Source organism: Rutidosis leptorrhynchoides, chromosome 3 (genome assembly GCF_046630445.1).
Source record: "Rutidosis leptorrhynchoides isolate AG116_Rl617_1_P2 chromosome 3, CSIRO_AGI_Rlap_v1, whole genome shotgun sequence".
NCBI lineage: Eukaryota > Viridiplantae > Streptophyta > Magnoliopsida > Asterales > Asteraceae > Rutidosis > Rutidosis leptorrhynchoides.
This window is the reverse complement of record NC_092335.1, coordinates 525,344,220-525,371,320: the sequence shown is the minus strand read 5'-3', so window position 1 is coordinate 525,371,320 and position 27,101 is coordinate 525,344,220. Positions and strand designations below refer to the sequence as shown.

The window sequence follows — 27,101 nt, the reverse complement described above, 5'->3', positions numbered from 1 at the left end:
GTACTAAATTAATCGTTTTTGTTTCGATGTTTTTTCTCCTTCTTATGAAGCATATTGACTAGAGAGTACTAAATTAATCGTTTTTGTAATTTAGGATGGTGAAATATCTAATTACCTACCTTGAAGTATACCAAAATTCAATTTGAGTTTTGAGTACTACTTAAAGGACATAAATAACTTGTTATTTGGTCTTTAACAAACTTTAAAGTTCAAACATAAATTATCATCACCCAAAACAAAAGAATGTAAACTACTTCCACTCGTACTAGAAATGAGGCCGTATTAGAGGAAATTTTAAGGTTTCTAGGGATGGTTGCTCTCCTCTCCTCTGTTCAACTCAAAAAAGGTTCAGTTTTGACTCTTTCTATTAATTTAGGCAAAGTAGTTGTGAACTAATCGGTCCCAAATCAGACTGTTAACTTTTATGCATAGTCGAGTTCATTCAATGTTTACAAATACACAGTTACTTTCAACTCTGTTCTTATTTGGCCTGGCCTTTTGGTTTTGTTTGTTACAGAAATTTGTGGCGTTATATATTTGAGACCAAATCGATGGCTCCGAATTTGTGATTCAGTTCATAAAAGGAGTTTGAGAAAGTTTATAGTTCAAAAGTTATAACCAAATACTACAATGATATGAAAAGTAGAGTATGAAGTTGTGATGAAAGATTTCATGTAGAAGCACAGTGCTATCTGCATCATTGCTTACATTAAAAAAATCTCAGTTTCTCTCCTCAATTATTTGTCTACCTAAACTCAGTACTTTTCATTTATGCTTCCACCTAAACCTATTAATAAATCAACTTCTATTTCTATTTTTATTTTTTTATAAGTTGCAAGGTATAGAACTAAGGTACTATATAATATCAGTTTCACTTACAAAAAGTATCTATCTTTTATAAAAAGGACATGGTTAGTCTAGGAGAGTTGTACCTTTTATCTTATTTTTGTCACTTTTTGCTTATCAAATGTTTATAAAAAGGGAATTATCTAATCTTTATCATTTTGACTTTGTTAATACGTAGTATCCTATTATCTATACATGCATATGCACGTTTTTACTTATTTAAAATGGGTAAAGTTTAAATCAAAATGATAAATATTGTGCTTTGAAAATTCTAAAACTATCTTTAAAATGATGCATACATTTTTATAAAAAGTTATGTTGTTATTCTAGCCTTAATGAAGGTTTATACTTTTTTTTTCGGCGAAAATATTAATATATATATATATATATATATATATATATATATATATATATATATATATATATATATATATATATATAAGATCGTAAAGATCCGGTGGAATACACAAACGATTACAATTGAAAGGTCTCGCTCTAATCGTCCTACACATTGGACGATAACATTCAAAGAGAGCGAGTACATTGATTGAAAAAGAAATTGAAAGATACAATACGTTCGTACAAACCACGAAACCTAAATCTAAAACTATATAAATGTGATGACCCGGGAATTTCCAACCAAATTTAAACTTTATTCTTGTATGATTTCGACGCGATAAGCAAAGTCTGATAGGTTAAGTCTCAAAATTTTTGAACTGTTTTTATATATTCAATTGACCTTCGACTGTTCCCAACGATTCACGAACAATTGTGTGTAAATAGATATGTATGTATAAATATTAAATATCAAATATATGTTATTACATAGTATATGTTAAATAATTATTAAATATTACATAATTAATAATATATAATATTAATATATTAAAATTTATTACAAGTTAAAATATAGTTGTTATATCATTCTTATTACTTTTATTATTAATATTAAGATTAATATTAATATCAGTATTATTAATTTTATTATAAAAATAATATAATTTATTATTACTATCATTAATAATATCATTATTATCATTTGCATAGTTAATATCATTATTATTTATTATTATTATTATTATTATAATTACTATTAATATAATTATTATTAGTATTAGTATTATTAATATTAATATATTTACCAAGTATTAATAGTTATTAAATACAAATTTAACACAGTAATTTACAAAATCTGTTTCCAATCCTTTTAATACTTTTAAATTTGTCTACTTGATTGATATTTATGTTGAATTAAAACCACAATATAGACAAAATCGGTTAGGGATCCATATCAACTTTTTTATATTTTTGTTTGGCTGTGATTCCTTGTCGATCACCTACACTAAATAACAATCAAGAACACTGTTTCAATTATTCAATTAAGATTATTGTTATCATTTATATAAAGCTTGATCAACCCATATCTTCAACCGAATACCCCACTCTTCCTCTTCAAACAATCACGGCAACCACCCTAGTCACCAACGGCCAACGGGTACTATATTTTTCTTTCCCTTTCTTTTCTTTTCGTGAAACCTAAACTGAAACAAATGATCACCATCGTGAATCAATTACTAACCACCACTTGAAACTCTTAAACCATCAACATAAACCGATCATGGATTGCCACTATTCGAGTTTTCTGTTTCGTTTCTCTTGATTCAACACAACAGATACAACCATGAATAATCACCACCCTACAAACACCACCATCACCACCACTAATATAAATTATTGCAGCTGCTATTAAACTTACATTTTTTTTTCGTGTCTCTTCTTTCTATGCTTGCTGCTACACTGCCGATCCAACTGCTATTGCGGTATAACTAAATCACCTCTTTAAACTATTATACATTGCTGCTACCATATTTTTTATTTCTCTTCTTTCTTCTCCTTCTTTTTCTTTTCGACGGCAACTAATGAAACCATCATCTTTATCGTGATGTTGCTGCTGTTTTCTTTTCCTTCTTATGTTTCTATATCCTGGAACAGTTAATTGACAATTATAGGATGTTGAAGGAAGTTGTTGAAACCGTAAATTCTTGATAATAATAGTTAAAAATGATGGGTCACGTTTGGTAATTTAGATGTAGAGAACATTATTATATAAAGCACTAGCATATTCCTAGACAAATGATAATGCTTGTTGGACAAAGTAAAACTTATTGGAAGACAAACTAATTAACCAATTTGGACTTATTTTCTTGATGGGGTCGTAAATGGCGTTGGATATGCCAAAGTATTAGGTACCGAATTTTAGTACTAGATCTTATACATACCCTTTACTATTTGAAAAGCTTTTGTGATGAACTCAATGGAAGTATAACGAAGAAAATATTGATGATGATTGAGGGTATTATGAAAAACGAATATGATGAAGTTGATGATCGATAGAGATGATGCAGTGTTGAAACGGGGAGGTTGATAATAATTTGATGATGATAACAAAAGGTTATGATTTTATGTGGTGATGTTTTGATAAAAGATATTGATGAAATAAGTTTATATGGATATGGTTATAACGATGATGATGAATATGATCTTAAAGATGATAATAATAGAAAACGAAAATGATAATGATAGAAGTTAGGATGATGGAAATCATGAAATGGGTTTGATTATGATTAAAATGATGAGGAAGAAGAAGAGAATAGAAACAGATTATAAAATTGGGTTAAATAAAATTTGTGCGAAGATTATAACAGAAAGACAGATTGGCTCAGGTGATTATGGGTGTTCGCAAGGAATGAGAGGCCTCGGGTTTAAGCTCGGGCAGTGACAGTTTTTCTTTTTGGAAGCCTATTAATCCATTTAAGGTTCGTGAATCCGAGGCCAACCTTGCATTGTTCAATATAGTCATATGTATTTTTACTACAAAATACAATATGGTGAGTTTCATTTGCTCCTTTTTTAAATGCTTTTGCAATATATATTTTTGGGACTGAGAATACATGCGCTTTTATAACTGTTTTACGAAATAGACACAAGTAATTGAAATTACATTCTATAGTTGAATTATGGAAATCGAATATGCCCTTTTTTATTAAGTCTGGTAATCTAAGAATTAGGGAACAGACACCCTAATTGACGCGAATCCTAAAGATAGATCTATGGGCCCGACGAACCCCATCCAAAGTTCCGGATGCTTTAGTACTTCGATTTGTTTTATATCATGTCCGAAGGGTTTCCCGGAATGATAGGGGATATTCTTATATGCATCTTGTTAATGTCGGTTACCAGGTGTTCACCATATGATTGACTATTTTTGTCTCTATTCATGGGACGTATGTTTATGAGAATTGAAAATATGAAATCTTGTGGTCTATTAAAATTATGAAATGATTATTTATGTTAAACTAATGAACTCACCAACCTTTTGGTTGACACTTTAAAGCATGTTTATTCTCAGGTATGAAAGAAATCTTCCGCTGTGCATTTGCTCATTTTAGAGATATTACTTGGAGTCATTCATGACATATTTCAAAAGACGTTGCATTCGAGTCGTTGAGTTCATCAAGATTATTATTAAGTCAATTATAGTTAGATATATTATGAAATGGTATGCATGCCGTCAACTTTCGATATAATGAAAGTTTATCTTTTCAAAAACGAATGTAATGTTTGTAAAATGTATCATATAGAGGTCAAGTACCTCGCGATGAAATCAACTGTTGTGAATCGTTTATAATCGATATGGACTTTGTCCGGATAGATTAGGACGGGTCTCTACAGTTGGTATCAGAGCGGTGGTCTTAGCGAACCAGGTTTGCATTTGTGTGTGTAACTGATAAGTCGTTAGGATGCATTAGTGAGTCTGGACTTCGACCATGTCTGCATGTCAAAATTTTTGCTTATCATTTCTAGTCGGAAATCATCTGCTTATCATGCTTAGGAAATTACCTGCTTATCAATGTTAGTCTAGACATGTCTTACTGCCTCTACTGCATAGACAGTGTATAGATAAATTCATATCTTAGCATATCTGTTATTGTTACCATTGCCTGACTGCTTTCGTAGATTCCTCTGTAACTTATAGGATTTTAGTATTATATATGCATATGTAAATTATGTATTGCATGGTACTAATCTACATCCTATAATCTATTTCTTATCAAAAATCCTTCATCTGATCGTACGAGATGGATCCCTCAACCAGTTCGAGTCCCTCAGATTTCGATATCTATTCCGATAGTTATTCCGACAGCTATTCTGATATGGAGTTTCATCTAAGCTCCGAAAGCAGTGTCACCAGAATGAATCAACCAATTTATTTGATGGGTTCGTAGCCTACTTAACCGATGGAGACGAGAAAAAGGCGATCCTTTTCACCCACCAATCTGCACTCTTGGCAATGAACCCGAAGCTCTTACCGGCGAACCTGTTCGTAACACCATTTTCTCTCTCATTTCCAGAGTATCTCGCCACGACTATATCATAACTCAGATTCTAAACCTTATTCATTCGCCCGTTCTTACCGACAATCATCTCGAAGTAATAAGTCAACGAACTACGCGCCCGAGTTGTAGCCTTGAAAAAATATGGTGCAAAACGTACCAGCTTCAGCAACATCAACGGCACCAACAGTACCACCAACATCAATACCAGTACCACCAACAACCTAAGTTCAAAATCTCACACCTCAACATCACAATCGGTACCCCGAACACAATCATCGTTCTACGTATCTTTCTGTAACATCCCGCCTTTTTCCGGTTACTTTCCGTTTAACTATTTTAAAGTCCGTTATATATTTATAACATCTTTCGTTAATACGCGTTTTAAATTATCTCGATTAGGTAATTCACGCACCCGATTCAAACTTGAGGGACTAAACTTGCCAAAATTCCAAAATGGTGACTAGGTCAAAGGAGTCAAACTCCTCTCATCCATTCATTTCATCTTCTCCATCTTTCTTCTTCTTCTTTTTCTCTCAAAAACACCAACAAGAATTCATCATCTAAATTCGGATTAGGAAGTTAGCAACAAAACAAATTACAAATTCGTGATCCTTGCATCTTCCTCTTCGATTCCATACCGATTTCATTACATTTGGGTAACTTTCTAAAATCACTAGATTTTGTGTTCTTGATGTTTTTAACTTATAAAAGTGTTAATTAGTGTCTATGGCTCAAGTCTAACATGAATATATGAATTGTATGCTCGATCTTGTTGTTTTGAAGTAACTAGCATGAACTTGAATTTTGGTGTGTTGTTCTTGAGTTTTGGATGATCATATGTTGTTAGATGTTAAAAGTTCATGTTCTAATTGTGTTCCTAGTATCACTAGCTTCAATTTGATGTGTAGGTTGCTTTAGAAAAGTTCATGAACTTGATTTATGATTTTGGTGAATTTGGGTTAGGGTTTGATGAACTTGAAATGGACTTTTGATGCATTGAATGCCATGGATTATTATTGGTAAGTGTTTAGTTGGATTGTATGCTTGATTACCTTCGAAACGGCATATCATTCATGTAAATTGGTTGCCCGAATCATTGAATTGCATTTATGAACTTGTATGCGATTAATGTTAAGCATTAGATGCGGTTTTGGTTGTTGTAATAGGTAGATTGATTGATGAAATGTGTTTAGTTGTTTTCCTCGTCAAATTACCTTCCCAACGGTATAAGATACTTGTCTTGATTGTTTGCGGATCATAAATTGTGTTTGTTTGGATTTTGGTTCGTGCACTTGAGACTTTCAGCAAACAGAACCTGAATACTAATCTGGACGCCGTCCAGATATTAGGACGCCGTCCAGTTCTTCGATACTGGACGCCGTCCAGATATTGGGACGCCGTCCAGTCCTTTAATACTGGACGCCGTCCAGAAAATCTGGACGCCGTCCAGTTACACTTGAAGTTTCTGTTTCGTTTTACCATTTTTCGAAAAATGTTTACTATGCTACGCACCTCCGATTCACATGTAACTTGTTCTAACGTGCTCATATATGATTAAAAACCTCAGAGAAATAGTTCGGGACCCGACCCGAAATTGTTGACTTTTTCGTTGACTTTGACCCGACCAAGTTGACTTTTAATCAAACTTAACTAAATGTTTGTGCAAATCGTTCTAACATGCTTTTATACTCGTATTTTGCATGAAACATGACAATTTGACTCACATGTTGTAGTATTCGAGTCGTAACGAGCCATAGGACTAATTGAACATCTTTGACCTATCGTGTTTACCGTTATTGATACAACCTATTGTTTAGGTCAAGACTAGCATTGTTCTTTGCACACGTTTACTTGTTGAAGTACTTTACTACTCGTGCACTCAAGGTGAGATCATAGTCCCACTTTTAATCTTTTGAAACTTACATTTGGGATGAGAAAACATAAACGTTCCTTTTTAACTAAGTGAACACAAGTACAGGAAAACAAACATTCTACATACGAGTTTAGAACAAAAATCCTCAATTCGATTATCATTAGTTACACTTGCCGGGTGTAAGCGAGAACTTATGTTATATGGCCATATGGGTTTGACAAACCCTCATTCAAACGGTTCGCTACCGTTTACGAATGAAATATATTTTCGAGAAACAGTGTATGTTCTAGCACTAAGGTGATGGGGTTCTATGGAAGGAATGTTAAGCATTGATAATTGGGTGCTCGTGATAACAAATTTTTGGAATGGTTAACTATTATTGAAATGTTATAAATCTTGTGGTTCATTTGTACTTACTTACTTAAACCTATGATTTCACCAACGTTTTCGTTGACAGATTTCTATGTTTTTCTCAGGTCCTTGAACGATACATGATACATGCTTCCGCTCATTATTTTGATACTTGCATTGGATGTCGAGTATATATGCATACATGGAGCGTCTTTTGGCTACTTTTAAATTGTGTCGCATAAGTTTCATTTGTACTTATAACTTTGTAACGTAACTTGTGGTGGAACTATTCTTGTAAACTTTGAATAATCTTTACATTTGAAATGAATGCGACATATCTTTTGGTCAAACGTTGTTTAAAAGACTTATGACCACGTAACGGGACCTAAGTAGACGGCGCCGTCAATGACGATTTTTTCGGGTCGCTACAGATGGTATCAGAGCGTTGGTTGTAGGGATTTAGAGTTCATTGGTGTCAACCTCGAGTCATAGGGTACATTGGTGAGTCTAGACTACAACCGGCATATAGACTTGAAGTAGGAATTACTTGACTACTTGTGCATTTATACTCGAACGCTTCTACTCATATCTACTCTTAGTTCATCTTAATCTCACGTTGTTTAATTTGATTGACACGCCACCTTGACTATATGAAATGATGTCGAATGCACATATGAATCAGGGTAATATAATTTTCGGGATTATATTACGGTGACTCATATGAACGTTCCGACATTGTGGCATAAAGAATTTAAGGCGAGTCAAGGAAAATTTTCTCTCTATCTTTATTCCATATCACGGTTAGTATTATTTAGAATACTAACCAACGGTATTCTTTTGTTTTGAAGGAACAATGCCTCCTCGCCATGCGCCACGCCGTGAAACTCCCGAACAAGCTCTACAACGCATGATAGCCACCGCCGTAGATGCGGCCATGGCCGGTCACTCATCCAACAACAATAATAATAACAACCACAACAACAACAACAACAACAACAACAACAATGGAGCCGGTAACTCAAACGAGGGATGCTCCTATAAAGCTTTCATGGGGTGTAAACCTCACACTTTCGATGGAACCGGAGGACCGGTTGCTCTCACTCGATGGTTTGAGCAAAAGGAAGCCGTTTTTAGCATAAGCGGTTGTCGGGACCAAGACAAGGTCAAGTACTCCACTCACACTTTCTCCGGCGTCACTCTCACTTGGTGGAACACCTATGTACAATCGGTGGGTACCGATGAAGCCCACGCTCTCTCTTGGTCCGATTTGAAAGGAAAGATGATCACCGAATACTTTCCGCGCGAGGAAACCCGAAAGCTCGAACAAGAGCTAAGAACTCTAAAAGCGGTCAGAAACGATCTCAAGGCCTATAATCAACGATTTTCTGAACTAGCCTTGATGTGCCCAAACCTTGTGAACCCCAAGTCTTTAAGGGTTGAACTTTACATGGATGGTCTTCCAAAGAGCATCAAACACGGAGTAATGTCATCCAAACCCCCTAATCATCAAGAAGCTTTGAACATGGCCCGCAAATTGATAGAGACGGTGGACGAAATCGTAGTACCGGCACCTAAAGCCGAGGACAAGTCGGGTAACAACAAAAGAAAATGGGAAGCTCCCCAATCAAGCAACAACAACTTTGCCAAGAAATCTTTCACCTCCGACGGCAAGAAGGGTTATGCCGGAAATCTACCTCTTTGCAACAAATGCAACAAACATCACTTTGGCGAATGTAGTAAGCTAATTTGCCATCGGTGCCAAGGAATTGGTCATAAGGCCAACGATTGTGAAAGTGCCACTCCCGTCGCTCGAAAGTGGCCCCATGCACCAAAGACGGGCACTTGTTACGAATGTGGCCAAACGGGTCATTATAGAAATGCATGCCCAAAGAAGAAAGATAACCCCAACACGCGCGGCCGAGCTTTCAACATCAACACCGAGGAAGCCCAGGATGACACTGAACTAGTCACGGGTACGTTTCTTCTCAACAATTCTTATGTCTCTTGCTTATTCGATTCGGGTGCCGATAAATGCTTTGTATCCAAGACTTTGACTCATTCTTTTAGCACTCCACCTCTTCCATTAGATACCACTTATACCATTGAAGTGGCTAACGGGAAACTATTAAGTGCCGACACATATTACCGGGGGTGTACGTTAAACATTTTGGGTAAGGAATTTGAAATTGACTTGATACCCATGGAACTAGGAAGCTTTGATGTAATAATCGGTATGAATTGGTTAGTCAAAACAAAATCTCACATCCTTTGTGATCTTAACGCAATCCGAATTCCTATCGAGAATGGTGAACCTTTGATTGTTTATGGCGATAAGAGTTGCACCAGACTCAACCTCGTTTCGTGTCTTAAAGTTAGAAAACTACTCCGTAAGGGTTGTTTTGCGATCCTTGCCCACGTTAAGAAAGTCGAGTCCGATGAGAAGCATATCGATGATGTGCCAATTGTTAGTGACTTTTCCGATGTATTTCCCGACGAATTGCCGGGTCTTCCACCTCATCGACCGGTAGAATTCCAAATCGATCTTATTCCGGGAGCCGCACCCGTAGCACGTGCACCGTATAGACTTGCTCCATCCGAAATGCAAGAATTGCAAAGTCAAATCCAAGAACTACTTGACCGTGGTTTTATCCAACCTAGCCATTCACCATGGGGCGCTCCGATTTTGTTTGTTAAAAAGAAAGACGGATCCCTACGAATGTGCATTGATTATCGTGAACTAAATAAATTGACGGTTAAGAACCGATATCCTCTTCCTCGCATCGATGACCTCTTTGATCAACTACAAGGGTCTTGTGTATATTCGAAAATCGATCTCCGCTCGGGTTATCATCAATTAAGGGTTAAGGGGGAAGATGTCTCCAAAACCGCTTTCCGGACTCGTTATGGTAGTTATGAATTCCTTGTCATGCCATTTGGTCTCACTAACGCACCGGCGGTGTTCATGGATCTTATGAACCGTGTGTGCAAACCGTATCTCGATAAATTCGTTATTGTGTTCATCGATGACATATTGATCTATTCTAAAAATGAAGAAGAGCACGAACAACATCTCCGACTTGTGCTTGAACTCTTGAGACAAGAACGACTTTATGCCAAATTCTCCAAGTGTGAATTTTGGTTGAAGGAAGTTCAATTTCTTGGTCATGTTGTAAGTGATCAAGGTATTAAAGTCGATCCCACGAAAATCGAAGCCATTAGTAAATGGGAGACTCCTACTACTCCTACTCACATTCGTCAATTCTTGGGTCTCGCCGGGTACTATCGTAGATTCATCGAAAACTTCTCTTTGGTTGCACGTCCTCTAACCGCATTAACTCACAAGGGAAAGAAATTCATTTGGGCGACCGAGCAAGAATCCGCGTTTCAAATCTTGAAGACAAAGCTAACCACCGCTCCTATCTTGTCACTTCCCGAAGGCAATGATGATTTTGTTGTATATTGCGATGCCTCGAAACATGGTTTTGGGTGTGTATTGATGCAACGGAAGAAAGTCATTGCTTATGCCTCTCGACAACTAAAAATTCATGAACGGAATTACACGACTCATGATCTCGAACTCGGAGCCGTTGTCTTTGCACTTAAAATGTGGAGACACTATCTTTATGGAACCAAGAGTACTATCTTCACCGATCACAAAAGCCTTCAACACATCTTCGATCAAAAGCAACTAAACATGAGACAACGACGGTGGATTGAAACTTTGAACGATTACGATTGCGAGCTTCGTTACCATCCCGGGAAGGCAAACGTAGTAGCCGATGCCTTAAGTCGAAAAGAAAGAGCGGTGCCTCTTCGTGTCCGAGCTTTAAACATCACCATTCACACCAACCTCAATAGTCAAATTCGTGTAGCCCAAGACGAAGCTCTCAAGGATGAAAACATCTCTCTCGAACACTTGAACGTCCTCACCTCTCGATTCGAAGTTAAAGAAACCGGACTCCGATATTTCGCCGGAAGAATTTGGGTACCTAGTTATGGGGACTTGCGAAGCCTTATTTTAGACGAAGCCCATAAGTCAAGATATTCGATTCACCCCGGTGCCAATAAGATGTACCACGACCTCAAAGAACAATATTGGTGGCCGAACATTAAAAGGGACGTCGCTACTTATGTTGGAAAGTGCCTAACTTGCTCCAAAGTTAAAGCCGAACATCAAAGACCGTCCGGACTACTTCAACAACCCGAAATCCCGCAATGGAAATGGGAAAGGATAACGATGGATTTTATCACCAAACTACCAAAGACGGTTGGCGGTTATGATACTATTTGGGTCATTGTTGACCGACTCACCAAATCCGCGCACTTCTTAGCCATGAAGGAAACCGACAACATGGAGAAACTCGCACAACTCTACATCAAAGAAATCGTAGCCCGACACGGTGTACCCTTATCGATTATCTCCGATCGAGATGGCCGTTTTGTTTCTAGATTTTGGCGTACTTTGCAAGAAGCATTGGGAACGCGTTTAGACATGAGCACCGCATATCATCCACAAACTGACGGACAAAGCGAACGCACAATTCAAACCTTGGAAGACATGCTACGAGCTTGCGTTGTCGACTTTGGAAAAGCTTGGGATAAGCACTTGCCTCTCGCCGAATTCTCCTACAACAATAGTTATCACGCGAGTATTAACGTCGCACCATTCGAAGCATTATATGGCCGAAAATGTCGTTCTCCTCTTTGTTGGGCCGAAGTAGGCGACAAACAAATCACCGGTCCCGAACTTATTCATGAAACAACCGAGAAGATCGTTCAAATCCGAGATAGGCTTAGGACGGCCAGTAGTCGTCAAAAGAGCTATACCGACACTAGACGCAACGACCTCGAATTCCAAGTCAGTGATCGCGTAATGTTAAAAGTCGCACCTTGGAAAGGTGTAATTCGTTTCGGGAAACGCGGGAAGCTAAATCCGCGGTATATTGGTCCTTTCAAAATCTTGGAGCGTGTTGGAACCGTTGCTTATCGTTTAGATCTTCCTCCTCAACTGAGTTCCGTTCATCCTACTTTTCATGTATCTAACTTGAAAAAGTGTTTAGCCGAACCCGAACTCGTCATCCCTCTCGAGGAGCTTACTATCGATGACAAACTTCATTTTGTGGAGGAACCGGTTGAAATTGTGGACACCTCCGTCAAAACGTTAAAACAAAGCCGAATTCCAATTGTCAAGGTCCGTTGGAATGCCAAAAGGGGACCCGAGTTTACTTGGGAAAGACAATATCAAATGCAAAGGAAGTATCCTCATCTATTCGTGAATTCGGAAACGCAAGATCTCGAGGAAGAAATAACGACTACTACGCCTACTTAAATTTCGGGGACGAAATTTCTTTTAAGGAGTAGGTAATGTAACATCCCGCCTTTTTCCGGTTACTTTCCGTTTAACTATTTTAAAGTCCGTTATATATTTATAACATCTTTCATTAATACGCGTTTTAAATTATCTCGATTAGGTAATTCACGCACCCGATTCAAACTTGAGGGACTAAACTTGCCAAAATTCCAAAATGGTGACTAGGTCAAAGGAGTCAAACTCCTCTCATCCATTCATTTCATCTTCTCCATCTTTCTTCTTCTTCTTTTTCTCTCAAAAACACCAACAAGAATTCATCATCTAAATTCGGATTAGGAAGTTAGCAACAAAACAAATTACAAATTCGTGATCCTTGCATCTTCCTCTTCGATTCCATACCGATTTCATTACATTTGGGTAACTTTCTAAAATCACTAGATTTTGCGTTCTTGATGTTTTTAACTTATAAAAGTGTTAATTAGTGTCTATGGCTCAAGTCTAACATGAATATATGAATTGTATGCTCGATCTTGTTGTTTTGAAGTAACTAGCATGAACTTGAATTTTGGTGTGTTGTTCTTGAGTTTTGGATGATCATATGTTGTTAGATGTTAAAAGTTCATGTTCTAATTGTGTTCCTAGTATCACTAGCTTCAATTTGATGTGTAGGTTGCTTTAGAAAAGTTCATGAACTTGATTTATGATTTTGGTGAATTTGGGTTAGGGTTTGATGAACTTGAAATGGACTTTTGATGCATTGAATGCCATGGATTATTATTGGTAAGTGTTTAGTTGGATTGTATGCTTGATTACCTTCGAAACGGCATATCATTCATGTAAATTGGTTGCCCGAATCATTGAATTGCATTTATGAACTTGTATGCGGTTAATGTTAAGCATTAGATGCGGTTTTGGTTGTTGTAATAGGTAGATTGATTGATGAAATGTGTTTAGTTGTTTTCCTCGTCAAATTACCTTCCCAACGGTATACGATACTTGTCTTGATTGTTTGCGGATCATAAATTGTGTTTGTTTGGATTTTGGTTCGTGCACTTGAGACTTTCAGCAAACAGAACCTGAATACTAATCTGGACGCCGTCCAGATATTAGGACGCCGTCCAGTTCTTCGATACTGGACGCCGTTCAGATATTGGGACGCCGTCCAGTCCTTTAATACTGGACGCCGTCCAGTTACACTTGAAGTTTCTGTTTCGTTTTACCATTTTTCGAAAAATGTTTACTATGCTACGCACCTCCGATTCACATGTAACTTGTTCTAACGTGCTCATATATGATTAAAAACCTCAGAGAAATAGTTCGGGACCCGACCCGAACGTGTTGACTTTTTCGTTGACTTTGACCCGACCAAGTTGACTTTTAATCAAACTTAACTAAATGTTTGTGCAAATCGTTCTAACATGCTTTTATACTCGTATCTTGCATGAAACATGACAATTTGACTCACATGTTATAGTATTCGAGTCGTAACGAGCCATAGGACTAATTGAACATCTTTGACCTATCGTGTTTACCGTTATTGATACAACCTATTGTTTAGGTCAAGACTAGCATTGTTCTTTGCACAAGTTTACTTGTTGAAGTACTTTACTACTCGTGCACTCAAGGTGAGATCATAGTCCCACTTTTACTCTTTTGAAACTTACATTTGGGATGAGAAAACATAAACGTTCCTTTTTAACTAAGTGAACACAAGTACAGGAAAACAAACATTCTACATACGAGTTTAGAACAAAAATCCTCAATTCGATTATCATTAGTTACACTTGCCGGGTGTAAGCGAGAACTTATGTTATATGGCCATATGGGTTTGACAAACCCTCATTCAAACGGTTCGCTACCGTTTACGAATGAAATATATTTTCGAGAAACAGTGTATGTTCTAGCACTAAGGTGATGGGGTTCTATGGAAGGAATGTTAAGCATTGATAATTGGGTGCTCGTGATAACAAATTTTTGGAATGGTTAACTATTATTGAAATGTTATAAATCTTGTGGTTCATTTGTACTTACTTACTTAAACCTATGATTTCACCAACGTTTTCGTTGACAGATTTCTATGTTTTTCTCAGGTCCTTGAACGATACATGATACATGCTTCCGTTCATTATTTTGATACTTGCATTGGATGTCGAGTATATATGCATACATGGAGCGTCTTTTGGCTACTTTTAAATTGTGTCGCATAAGTTTCATTTGTACTTATAACTTTGTAACGTAACTTGTGGTGGAACTATTCTTGTAAACTTTGAACAATCTTTACATTTGAAATGAATGCGACATATCTTTTGGTCAAACGTTGTTTAAAAGACTTATGACCACGTAACGGGACCTAAGCAGACGGCCCCGTCAATGACGATTTTGTCGGGTCGCTACACTTTCTACATCAATTATCTTCGTTCTTCATGGCGAATAAGTAATCTCTAAATGTTTTAGAGATTATGCATTCTAGTTCTAACGGTAAACCAAATGAGTTTAATATCATATTAACTCAATGAATCCATGATTACATCTGAAGAAAATATATATGTATATATGTTTTCATAAAGATTGTAATTAAAAATTCTTTCGTACAAAGTGTTAATTGTGAAAATATTTTAACGGGTAGGTAATACCCGAGGAATATTCAGATTTCACATTAATAAGTTAAAATGTACATTCTTCGAAGCTGATTCAACAGTCGTTTACTATCCTACTTACATCCATCGATATACAAATCCGTTCACCACAGAATAGCTATATTCATCCAATTCCGTATTTGGATTTTGATTTATCAGAATCCAACAAGTGGCATAATGAAGAAAACATTTGACAAAATAAAATTTGTTAGAAACAAACAAATTAACTATGAGGAATTTTGTTAAGAATCCACGCTAACTATTCCTAGCTAACTGATTACATTTTATTAATCGCAATTTAATTATCGCAATTTAATTTATCGTCATTTAATTTCTGTTATTTATTTTACGCACTTTAAATATCGGGACACGTATACAAGGTTTTGACATATCATATCGACGCATCTATATATATTATTTGGAATCACCATAGACACTCTATATGCAGTAATGATCGAGTTCTCTATACAGGGTTGAGGTTGATTCTCAAATAATATATATACTTTGAGTTGTGATCGAGTCTGAGACATGTACACGGGTCACGATACGTATTAATTAATTCGAATATTATATATTAAGCTACATATGAAATATTGGACTGTCAACTGTGGATTATCAACTGTGGACCGCCGACATTGGACAATTAAAATGAATTAAAATATTGATTATAACATATGAAACTAATCGATTCTTCAAGTTTGCCACTTGATTTCATCTTAAACCTCATTTGTATCTTGACGATTACAATCTACGATTCAAACCTTTCATAATTCTTGAAAACACTTCAAGCGATAGGATGAACCAACCGCACTCCATCTACGGAAGAAGAGATTGATGCATATAGTTATGCACCTGAAAACACTCGGAACCTGTGTAAACATTTAACGCATAGCTGAGCTAATTCCTTTATCGTTATTATTACCGAAAATAACTTTGCAATCTCTTTCCAAAATAGCCAGTTTTGTCACAGCTTCAGCAAGTCAACTTTGACTTTTCATCCGGATTGGTTTTATCATAACCTTGATATATAAGTTTGCCTGTCGTCATCATTACCGGGGAACCGTTTATATTCCACCATATTAGCAGTAAAACTTACCAGCAACTTCAATGAATATGGACTTTCCGAAGAAAAGAAAAAAACATTATATTCAGTGAAACCCCATCGTGTATTCATCTATACCCTGTAACAATAATTGCCATACCAATTATCGAGAATCAGCAATCAGTATTTCGAATCTCGTAACAATTCTACACCAATAGTTATATGTATACATATAACAATTATCTCCTAGAATTACGATCTTCAATTCTGAAATTTTGAAAAGCACCCAGCCTACGAATCAATACATTGAACTTTGAAAAAGCTGAATGAAGCAGCAGAAATTGTAGGCAACCGTAAACAACCTTAATCGTCGGAAGTTTGATGATAAAGAATAGTACGTTGGAAAAACTCAGAAAAAGTTTGAAACTGAAAAACTGATTGAGCAAACTACGAAGGAGTCTCTGAACAAATCACAAGGACTAAACTTGTACATTAAGAATTCTGATGATTCTGTTTCTGATGAAATCTTTAGCGAATACCTTGCTTCTGACTCCAAACTCTTGCGGACAAAATTTCTTCACCATCCTTCGATATTAGAAATTCCAAGATATCACCGTATCTTTCATTATAAATATCCTCCATATTTCTGAAGATATTTTCATAACTATTTTTATCTGAAATCATAAATCTTTTGGTGCTATCAGTGTTACATCATATAGAAACTGTTAGTTTCTATATTCTGTAAACTTTCGAGCTTAAAATATGAATGTTATTGAAGTAATGTTGGGAACTCATGCATGAGTTAGTATAATATAATGACACTTGATCAACGTGATTATATTACAATAAGTCATGCTGAGTTTCTAATGGGACGTGATGATTCACAGATCATAACATCATCATGTGCCATGTTACACGACTCTTACATTTTATCTGATATATAAACATATCAAGAACACATTTTCTTGATAGTTCTATCTTTCCCGGATATTCTGGTAATTTGACGAATCAAGATCGTGCTATTACCATTTCTTTCTTAGAACATTAACTATGTTCATTTCGAAATTCATATCTATGAATTCTGGACCGTTGCTCGCTTTACTAGAGGTCGAGAGGATAATAAAAAGGCAAAGAGATCCAAAATATAAGAGAAAATATAAAGCCCAATGACAACACCGAAATTACAAACCGTGGATATCAGTACGTATAGCAATATAAAGACACGGGAGGATTATAAATACAATAATCACTAGAGCATAATAGAAATAAACTAATTCTTCAGGTGGGAGTTGGAAAAGAAGAACGATCATTGCGATAGTTAGAATAAGAACAAGGATCAGAACAGGGTTAAGCATTTTCATAAATCTTTTGAATTTGGGAATTGAGTATAGAAGTGGTGAAATCTAATGGAACGGAAAAAGGTAAATTTATAAAGGAAATATCAGACGTAGTAATCGGGACAGATCATCGCATTTAATTAAGGAGATCCTAAATTCCTTAAATCTCGAAGAATCAGATCTTATAGATTTCCAAGATTTTCTTTTAAATCCCTTGAATTCCGGAATTCAACCCTGACTCTGTCAAAAGTTAAGACGAATCTTTACTTTCCCTATTTCAATCTTTTGTGATAGCTTCACTCGTACGCTTCGAGTAATCGAATTGTTTTATCCATATTTCTCAATAATGATAAAACTCTATTTATCAACTCATATTTGTCATGAAAACATTTTTATTGTTAGCCATGACCACCTCACTCAAATTTCGGGACGAAATTTCTTTAACGGGTAGGTACTGTGATGACCCGGGAATTTCCAACCAAATTTAAACTTTATTCTTGTATGATTTCGACACGATAAGCAAAGTCTGATAGGTTGAGTCTCAAAATTTTTGAACTGTTTTTATATATTCAATTGACCTTCGACTGTTCCCAACGATTCACGAACAATTGTGTGTAAATAGATATGTATGTATAAATATTAAATATCAAATATATGTTATTACATAGTATATGTTAAATAATTATTAAATATTACATAATTAATAATATATAATATTAATATATTAAAATTTATTACAAGTTAAAATATAGTTGTTATATCATTCTTATTACTTTTATTATTAATATTAAGATTAATATTAATATCAGTATTATTAATTTTATTATAAAAATAATATAATTTATTATTACTATCATTAATAATATCATTATTATCATTTGCATAGTTAATATCATTATTATTTATTATTATTATTATTATTATAATTACTATTAATATAATTATTATTAGTATTAGTATTATTAATATTAATATATTTACCAAGTATTAATAGTTATTAAATACAAATTTAACACAGTAATTTACAAAATCTGTTTCCAATCCTTTTAATACTTTTAAATTTGTCTACTTGATTGATATTTATGTTGAATTAAAACCAAAATATAGACAAAATCGGTTAGGGATCCATATCAACTTTTTTTATATTTTTGTTTGGCTGTGATTCCTTGTCGATCACCTACACTAAATAACAATCAAGAACACTGTTTCAATTATTCAATTAAGATTATTGTTATCATTTATATAAAGCTTGATCAACCCATATCTTCAACCGAATACCCCACTCTTCCTCTTCAAACAATCACGGCAACCACCCTAGTCACCAACGGCCAACGGGTACTATATTTTTCTTTCCCTTTCTTTTCTTTTCGTGAAACCTAAACTGAAACAAATGATCACCATCGTGAATCAATTACTAACCACCACTTGAAACTCTTAAACCATCAACATAAACTGATCATGGATTGCCACTATTCGAGTTTTCTGTTTCGTTTCTCTTGATTCAACACAACACATACAACCATGAATAATCACCACCCTACAAACACCACCTTCACCACCACTAATATAAATTATTGCAGCTGCTATTAAACTTACATTTTTTTTTCTTGTCTCTTCTTTCTATGCTTGCTGCTACACTGCCGATCCAACTGCTATTGCGGTATAACTAAATCACCTCTTTAAACTATTATACATTGCTGCTACCATATTTTTTATTTCTCTTCTTTCTTCTCCTTCTTTTTCTTTTCGACGGCAACTAATGAAACCATCATCTTTATCGTGATGTTGCTGTTGTTTTCTTTTCCTTCTTATGTTTCTATATCCTGGAACAGTTAATTGACAATTATAGGATGTTGAAGGAAGTTGTTGAAACCGTAAATTCTTGATAATAATAGTTAAAAATGATGGGTCACGTTTGGTAATTTAGATGTAGAGAACATTATTATATAAAGCACTAGCATATTCCTAGACAAATGATAATGCTTGTGGGACAAAGTAAAACTTATTGGAAGACAAACTAATTAACCAATTTGGACTTATTTTCTTGATGGGGTCGTAAATGGCGTTGGATATGCCAAAGTATTAGGTACCGAATTTTAGTACTAGATCTTATACATACCCTTTACTATTTGAAAAGCTTTTGTGATGAACTCAATGGAAGTATAACGAAGAAAATATTGATGATGATTGAGGGTATTATGAAAAACGAATATGATGAAGTTGATGATCGATAGAGATGATGCAGTGTTGAAACGAGGAGGTTGATAATAATTTGATGATGATAACAAAAGGTTATGATTTTATGTGGTGATGTTTTGATAAAAGATATTGATGAAATAAGTTTATATGGATATGGTTATAACGATGATGATGAATATGATCTTAAAGATGATAATAATAGAAAACGAAAATGATAATGATAGAAGTTAGGATTATGGAAATCATGAAATGGGTTTGATTATGATTAAAATGATGAGGAAGAAGAAGAGAATAGAAACAGATTATAAAATTGGGTTAAATAAAATTTGTGCGAAGATTATAACAGAAAGACAGATTGGCTCAGGTGATTATGGGTGTTCGCAAGGAACGAGAGGCCTCGGGTTTAAGCTCGGGCAGTGACAGTTTTTCTTTTTGGAAGCCTATTAATCCATTTAAGGTTCGTGAATCCGAGGCCAACCTTGAATTGTTCAATATAGTCATATGTATTTTTACTGCAAAATACAATATGGTGAGTTTCATTTGCTCCTTTTTTAAATGCTTTTGCAATATATATTTTTGGAACTGAGAATACATGCGCTTTTATAACTGTTTTACGAAATAGACACAAGTAATTGAAATTACATTCTATAGTTGAATTATCGAAATCGAATATGCCCCTTTTTATTAAGTCTGGTAATCTAAGAATTAGGGAACAGACACCCTAATTGACGCGAATCCTAAAGATAGATCTATGGGCCTGACGAACCCCATCCAAAGTACCGGATGCTTTAGTACTTCGATTTGTTTTATATCATGTCCGAAGGGTTTCCCGGAATGATAGGGGATATTCTTGTATGCATCTTGTTAATGTCGGTTACTAGGTGTTCACCATATGAATGACTATTTTTGTCTCTATGCATGGGACGTATGTTTATGAGAATTGAAAATATGAAATCTTGTGGTCTATTAAAATTATGAAATGATTATTTATGTTAAACTAATGAACTCACCAACCTTTTGGTTGACACTTTAAAGCATGTTTATTCTCAGGTATGAAAGAAATCTTCCGCTGTGCATTTGCTCATTTTAGAGATATTACTTGGAGTCATTCATGACATATTTCAAAAGACGTTGCATTCGAGTCGTTGAGTTCATCAAGATTATTATTATTAAGTCAATTATAGTTAGATATATTATGAAATGGTATGCATGCCGTCAACTTTCGATATAATGAAAGTTTGTCTTTTCAAAAACGAATGTAATGTTTGTAAAATGTATCATATAGAGGTCAAGTACCTCGCGATGAAATCAACTGTTGTGAATCGTTTATAATCGATATGGACTTTGTCCGGATAGATTAGGACGGGTCTCTAAAATAAAAACCGGTCACGAATCTAACACCGCGATCGCGAGTACACAAAAGCCGCACAACTAAAAAGAACGTCGGGCACTCCAGCAGCACCTAACCCGAGGCCTGCAAACCAAAGTAGCCTCTAGTACCCGAAAACCCTGTAAAACTCCAAAACCAGAGAAACACAAGCCCGTTGAATAAGATCAAATCCCCGTTCGAGCGAAAAAAGGACCTCGAGAGAACACTCCAGTAAACATTAATTTTCCGAGGTCAACTAAGTTGACACACGTCGGCAACGACATCGAGCCTACTCGAATAGACCCGACTACGGGAAAAGCAAGAACTAAATAGACAAACAGCATCCACCCGAAGGTTTATACTTTATACAATGTATTTTTACAATAACCCAGATGCAATATAATAATAACTAGTGAAATGACCCGTGGAAACACGGGTTTCTTTAAACGAAACAGTTTAATGATATGTCTTACGTATTAAGTGAATGTAAATGTTAAAGTCATTTATTTATGGTCCGTTGAACCACGAATTACGACTAAGAAACGTGTCATTGATTTTACAAACATAAAGTTCGCTCAAAGTTGAGTATTTATATTTATATTTTTAATAATAATAATAATAATAATAATAATAATTAATAATAATAAATGCCTTTTCAATTTTATTAGAAAAATAAAATTACAAATTTAGAAGAGATTAATATTTCCTTTTATAAAAAAATTTGTATTATTTTTAAAATTAATTTAATATATAATTATGGCATCATCATTATGAAAATTAAGCTTAATGATGACATCATCATTTTAGAGGTTTATTAGAATATATATATTTGGTCTTACGTAATTTAGGATGTATAATAATAATAATAATACTAATGCTGTATACAATTATTTTACATTAAAAATCAACACAAGGGGTAGTTGGTTTTGAAAAGAGTACTAGATACAGACAAAGAAGAGTAATATTTAATGAATTATTTACGACTAGATCCTAAAATCATGATAGCCAAAAGTCTTTAGGAGTTGCAGACTTAATTAAATACCTGTAGTTTGTCAAATGGTATGGAAACATGCACAATTGCACATCAAGTAGAAATGGCAAATTCAAATGCAGTTGATCATGTTGTTTCTACACAAATACAAGATTTGAAGTTTTTGTATGCATCTAATGTTAATGTCTCTAACATTGTATCCGTGAAGCTTTCTGATGACCAAAATTACCAGTTATGGAAGACGCAGATGCTTTGCCTAATGGAAAGTCAAAAGATGCGTGGAATCGTGGAACCCAAGTTTGATGGTCCCGGTGCTACGAGCGTAGAGATCATGAAACAATACGATAGCCTTCTTAGAGGTTGGATTTTGGGTTCACTCAGTGAAGAGGTACTCAGCACTGTTTTACACCTCGAATCAGCAAAAAGTGTATGGACAAAACTAAAATCCATATATGATCCCGACATAAGCTCCCGCCAAGGTATGTGTGTATTTTTTCATGGTAGACCATGATGCATATAGACATATAGTTGGTAAAACAACAACACACTACAACTAATCTTGTAGTGTTTTAACACTTTTTTAAATGAGTCTTTCAAGTTTAAAAGGTGAATATAAGTTAAAAACGTGAAAAATATGGCGACAAAACATTTGAAGCGTGAAAAATATGGTGTCAACATTTTTAACAGTTATTAACTTTTTGACACTTTTAAATGTCATTGGGTTCAAAAACTATGTAACACTTATAGGTGTAAAAAACGTGTCAAGATATTTACGCTTTAAAGCGTCAATGATAATGAAATCGTCAAAATGAAACTTTGTTTGTAGTGACACTACTCCAATTCTCCCGAGTGTGGGTTCAAAGGTAAAGACGTAGACAACAGTGTTGTAAACGATGTCCATTGCGACGCTCGTTGTGGCGTTTTGGTGAATATCCTGTCTCGACCCCGTCCCGTCTTCTAATAAGTCGGTTAACGTTCAAAAGTCGGGTCAAATACGGGAAACGTCGGGTCAACACCGGTCAAAAGTAAAATATTCGGTTAAAATCGGCCAAATCAATCAAAATTGGCGTAGTTTAGTACTCTTTTGTATTATATTAACGATAATAGCGATTATATGTAGAAACTGATCAACGAAGGTTTTTTGGCTTTAAAATATGTGTATATTTAAATTTATCTAAATAAAAGTCAACCTTCGTCTCGACCCCGTCTCGCGTCTTTTTGGGTCGTCTCGCGTCTTTTGCAACCTTGGTAGACAGTCATATCTCTCGACGTAATGACATTTAATTGAATAGGATATTGATATTTAAATGAAATGCAGATTCAGCTTCACCGGATTCAGTGATGCATACAGAGATAGTGACAGTAATCGACTCAAAAACAGAAAACATAGACATCACGAAACGCAATAAAGAGTTGCGCAAAGCTACGGTCGAAGGGCGTTGGTGGGAAGCAGAATCCATACTGAAAAAACATGAGGATGCAGCTACCGAAGCGATCAGCAATGATGGAAACACAATGCTCCACTTAGCAGTTGGAATAGGCCAAAATGACTTTGTTGAAAAGTTGCTTAACTTTATACAAAACGGGGAAGATATCGAAAAGAAAAATTCAGATGGGCGCACTGCGCTTCACATTGCGGCAATCGTCGGCAATAAATACGCAACAGAACTGTTAGTCTTAAAAAGGAAACAACTGTTAGGAATTTCGGATCATAAAGCATACGTACCATTACTCAGTGCTTATTACAATATGCAGCTTAATACATTTGTATATTTGTTGGAAGCCACCGAAATCAAACAGCAACCACTTCCTCTTGGACTATATCCTGGTTCCGGTGTTCAAACGGGCGTTAATCTTCTCATTACTGCTATCTTCACAAAAAAATATGGTGAGTAGTTAATGTGTAAATATTGATTACTAGCTACAGTATTATCTCTAAACCAACCAATTTATAAGTGAACTGGTCATAGTTGTCACCTCTTATTGTTAGTAGTGGACATATATAAATAACTGATGAAGTAAATTAAATTTTAAAAATTGTATCATATCATTGCAGATTTAGCATCAGCATTACTCAACATATATCCTGAATTGGCTACAAGAGATGATCAAGTATTAATGGCTATGGCTAGAACCTTTCCAAGTGATCTTGACTTTGGCGAAAGATTGATCTATCCATGTTTGTCTCAAATCCCTTATCCTTATTCAACTTTTGTTATTCATTTTTGTACAGATACTGGTACTGTGTCTGATATGATTATAAAGTTATTTGTTTTGAATAATAACATCTTTGTTTTTTAATGAGCAAAAATCGAGCAAGTATTCAAAAAACATTATAGGCTACTTTCGGTGCAGTTCCTAAACAGATAAACCTTTTCAGACTTTTAAGCTCTTATATGCAAAACAGAGCCCCAAAACAGACCCAATTATAAGTAAATGGGTCAGAATTGACGTATATGGTATACATCTTGCAGCCTTGAACAATATCCGTCGCAAAATAGTAAGCATCAGTTCGTTGCTGGTGTATTCACATGTTTTTTTGTATACAACGGCCAAAGATGTGTTATGGATACTGAGAAGGTTTAAAAGCACCTACTATACCTGGTTCTTGCCAGAATTTGTCTTGACACTACTTGGTGAGTTTCGTGATAACTATAAATGAAACTTGTGATAGTTCATATACCATAAACTAGTTTGAATCTTGTCTAATAAACTTTTTGGATTGTGTACAGTTCCAACATTTGTGCTTTATCCAATATATCAGTTGATTCGTCTCCTCGCTTTATTGCTAATCTCCCCCTTGTTTGTGCTTTATTTTCTTCTGTGGAAGGTATTAGCAACTAAAGGTAAGAGATTATGTTGTTAATATTCTCATCAACTGACTAGTTTTGAGACACAACAACACTTCAAATGATGGTAATTTATTTGTTAATTTTCAGTGGGGCCGGTTAAACGTATTGAGAAGAAGAAGGAGGACTACAAAAAAGCTAAAAAAATCTTGAACTTGATATGTAATGAAATTGACAAGATTAGCTTCTCGGGTACTCACCATCCATGTTTCATCAGGCCAATTCTTGAGGCTGCATGTCAAGGTGCTTATGAAGTTGTTGACGAGATTCTATTTAGGTCACCCAAAGCAATCGACTGTAAGAATAAAAAGGGGCATAATATTATTCAGTTAGCAGTGATTCATCGTTCGGAAAAAATATACAACCTTATTTATCACATAGTGGAACGTACCGATTATTATAAAACCATCATGGATTCTTCTATGAACAATATCTTGCACTTGGCTGGAAGATTGGCACCTCCACGTATACTCAGTCATACAACGGGTGCAGCGCTGCAGTTACAACGAGAGCTACAATGGCGTGAGGTACATACCAAATAAATTAAATAATTCATCAATTATATTTCTTGTGTTCAAGTCAACAACTCATCCTTTTTTTCGGGTCAAAATTGCAATTTATGAGTAGCTGACATACATGAATTCGGCAGGAAGTGAAAAAGCTTGTGTTTCCTACATACCTTACGAAAGAAAACATCTTTAAGGAGACCCCGGAAATGGTGTTTACTAGGGAACACAAAGATTTAGTTAAGGAAGGTGAAATGTGGATGAAAACGACAGCTGAATCATGCAGTATCACTGCTGCACTTATTACCACAATCGTATTCGCAGCAGCAATAACTGTACCAGGTGGAAGTAATCAAGAAACAGGCATTCCCATATTTACAGATAATATCGCCTTCACTATCTTTGCAGTAGCGGATGCAATTTCACTATTTGCTGCTGCTACTGCACTATTAGTGTTCTTATCAATTCTCACTGCACGTTTCTCTGAGCAAGATTTTCTTGTAAGTTTACCCAGACGGTTGATCATCGGTCTCTTCACACTGTTCTTATCAACGACTACGATGATGATAGCTTTTAGTGCAACTCTTTACCTTGTCTTTGTTAATCAAAGAACATGGATGTTGGCTCCAATAGGTGGACTTACATGTTTACCGATTTCTGTTTTTGTTACTCTACAATTCCCACTCATCGTTGACTTGTTCCGATCAACATATATTCCCATCTTTGGAAAGCAAAGTTACATTGAGCGTGGTAAGTTTAATCCTAATGACATACAATCTTTTTTCGGTAACCGGGGGGTCGAGTATGTATTGCAATGACCCGGTGTCTAAAAATTAAAGGTTAGGTTGAGTGAATTTTATTTTATTATTCATCAAAGCAGTTGTTGTTCAATTGTTCACATATTTAAGCCTCATTTTATTCTTTCCTCTTTGGAATATTAATGCTCACAAATTTTCACTTACAGCCCCGTTTCTCTCGTCTTTTTGTAATCCTTGTTGGGGACGTTTTCTATTAAAAAAACGACCTCGGTTCTATGTAAGTTTTCGACGCAAAGCATCACTGTTTTTGAGTCCACAATAATTCGTATCAAGTGATGGGGGTTGTGTATTATACTAGTAATATATACAGGGTATAAGTAGGCAAGTAGCCCTTTATTTCTTGTACATTATTATGTAAGCCTACTGATATTTTGTTACATTGTGCATATTATTTACTTTCTAAATAAACAAACCTTCACTCTCTAGATCTCTCTTATTCAAACACATATTCATCGTTATACTACATAAATACATCAATATAAGTTTTGCTACGAGCATGGGCGAGAATAAGGAAGGACCGGGGTCGCCCGCCCCCGGTGGATTTGTAATTTTTAGTACAAAAATTTTGGATTTTTC

The 27,101-nt window shown here is 35.3% G+C and overlaps 1 protein-coding gene across 4 annotated transcripts; it reads left to right on the top strand.

The window, feature by feature from the left end:
- The first annotated feature begins 207 nt into the window (after nt 1-207).
- Nucleotides 208-26,932, top strand: LOC139898343 (uncharacterized). Of its 4 annotated transcripts, none has more exons than XM_071881076.1 (8): nt 208-346; nt 22,561-22,831; nt 23,671-24,240; nt 24,409-24,531; nt 24,827-24,988; nt 25,085-25,198; nt 25,292-25,728; nt 25,851-26,932. In XM_071881076.1, the coding sequence occupies exons 2-8, from the start codon at nt 22,600-22,602 to the stop codon at nt 26,523-26,525; spliced, it is 2,313 nt and encodes a 770-aa protein (XP_071737177.1). In that variant the 5' UTR covers nt 208-346; nt 22,561-22,599; the 3' UTR covers nt 26,526-26,932. The 4 variants fall into 4 exon arrangements, with proteins under 4 accessions (XP_071737177.1, XP_071737178.1, XP_071737176.1 ...); XM_071881077.1 differs by lacking the exon at nt 208-346 and adding an exon at nt 21,541-21,715; XM_071881075.1 differs by lacking the exon at nt 208-346 and having other exon boundaries at nt 22,397-22,831.
- The last annotated feature ends 169 nt before the right edge of the window (nt 26,933-27,101 follow it).

Coding starts and splice junctions, on each gene's coding strand:
- LOC139898343 (XM_071881075.1), top strand. CDS start 22,423: ATGGAAACATGCACAATTGCACATCAAGTAGAAATGGCAAATTCAAAT. Junction 24,532..24,826: donor CGAAAGATTGATCTATCCAT/GTTTGTCTCAAA, acceptor TACATCTTGCAG/CCTTGAACAATATCCGTCGC. Junction 25,199..25,291: donor GAAGGTATTAGCAACTAAAG/GTAAGAGATTAT, acceptor GTTAATTTTCAG/TGGGGCCGGTTAAACGTATT.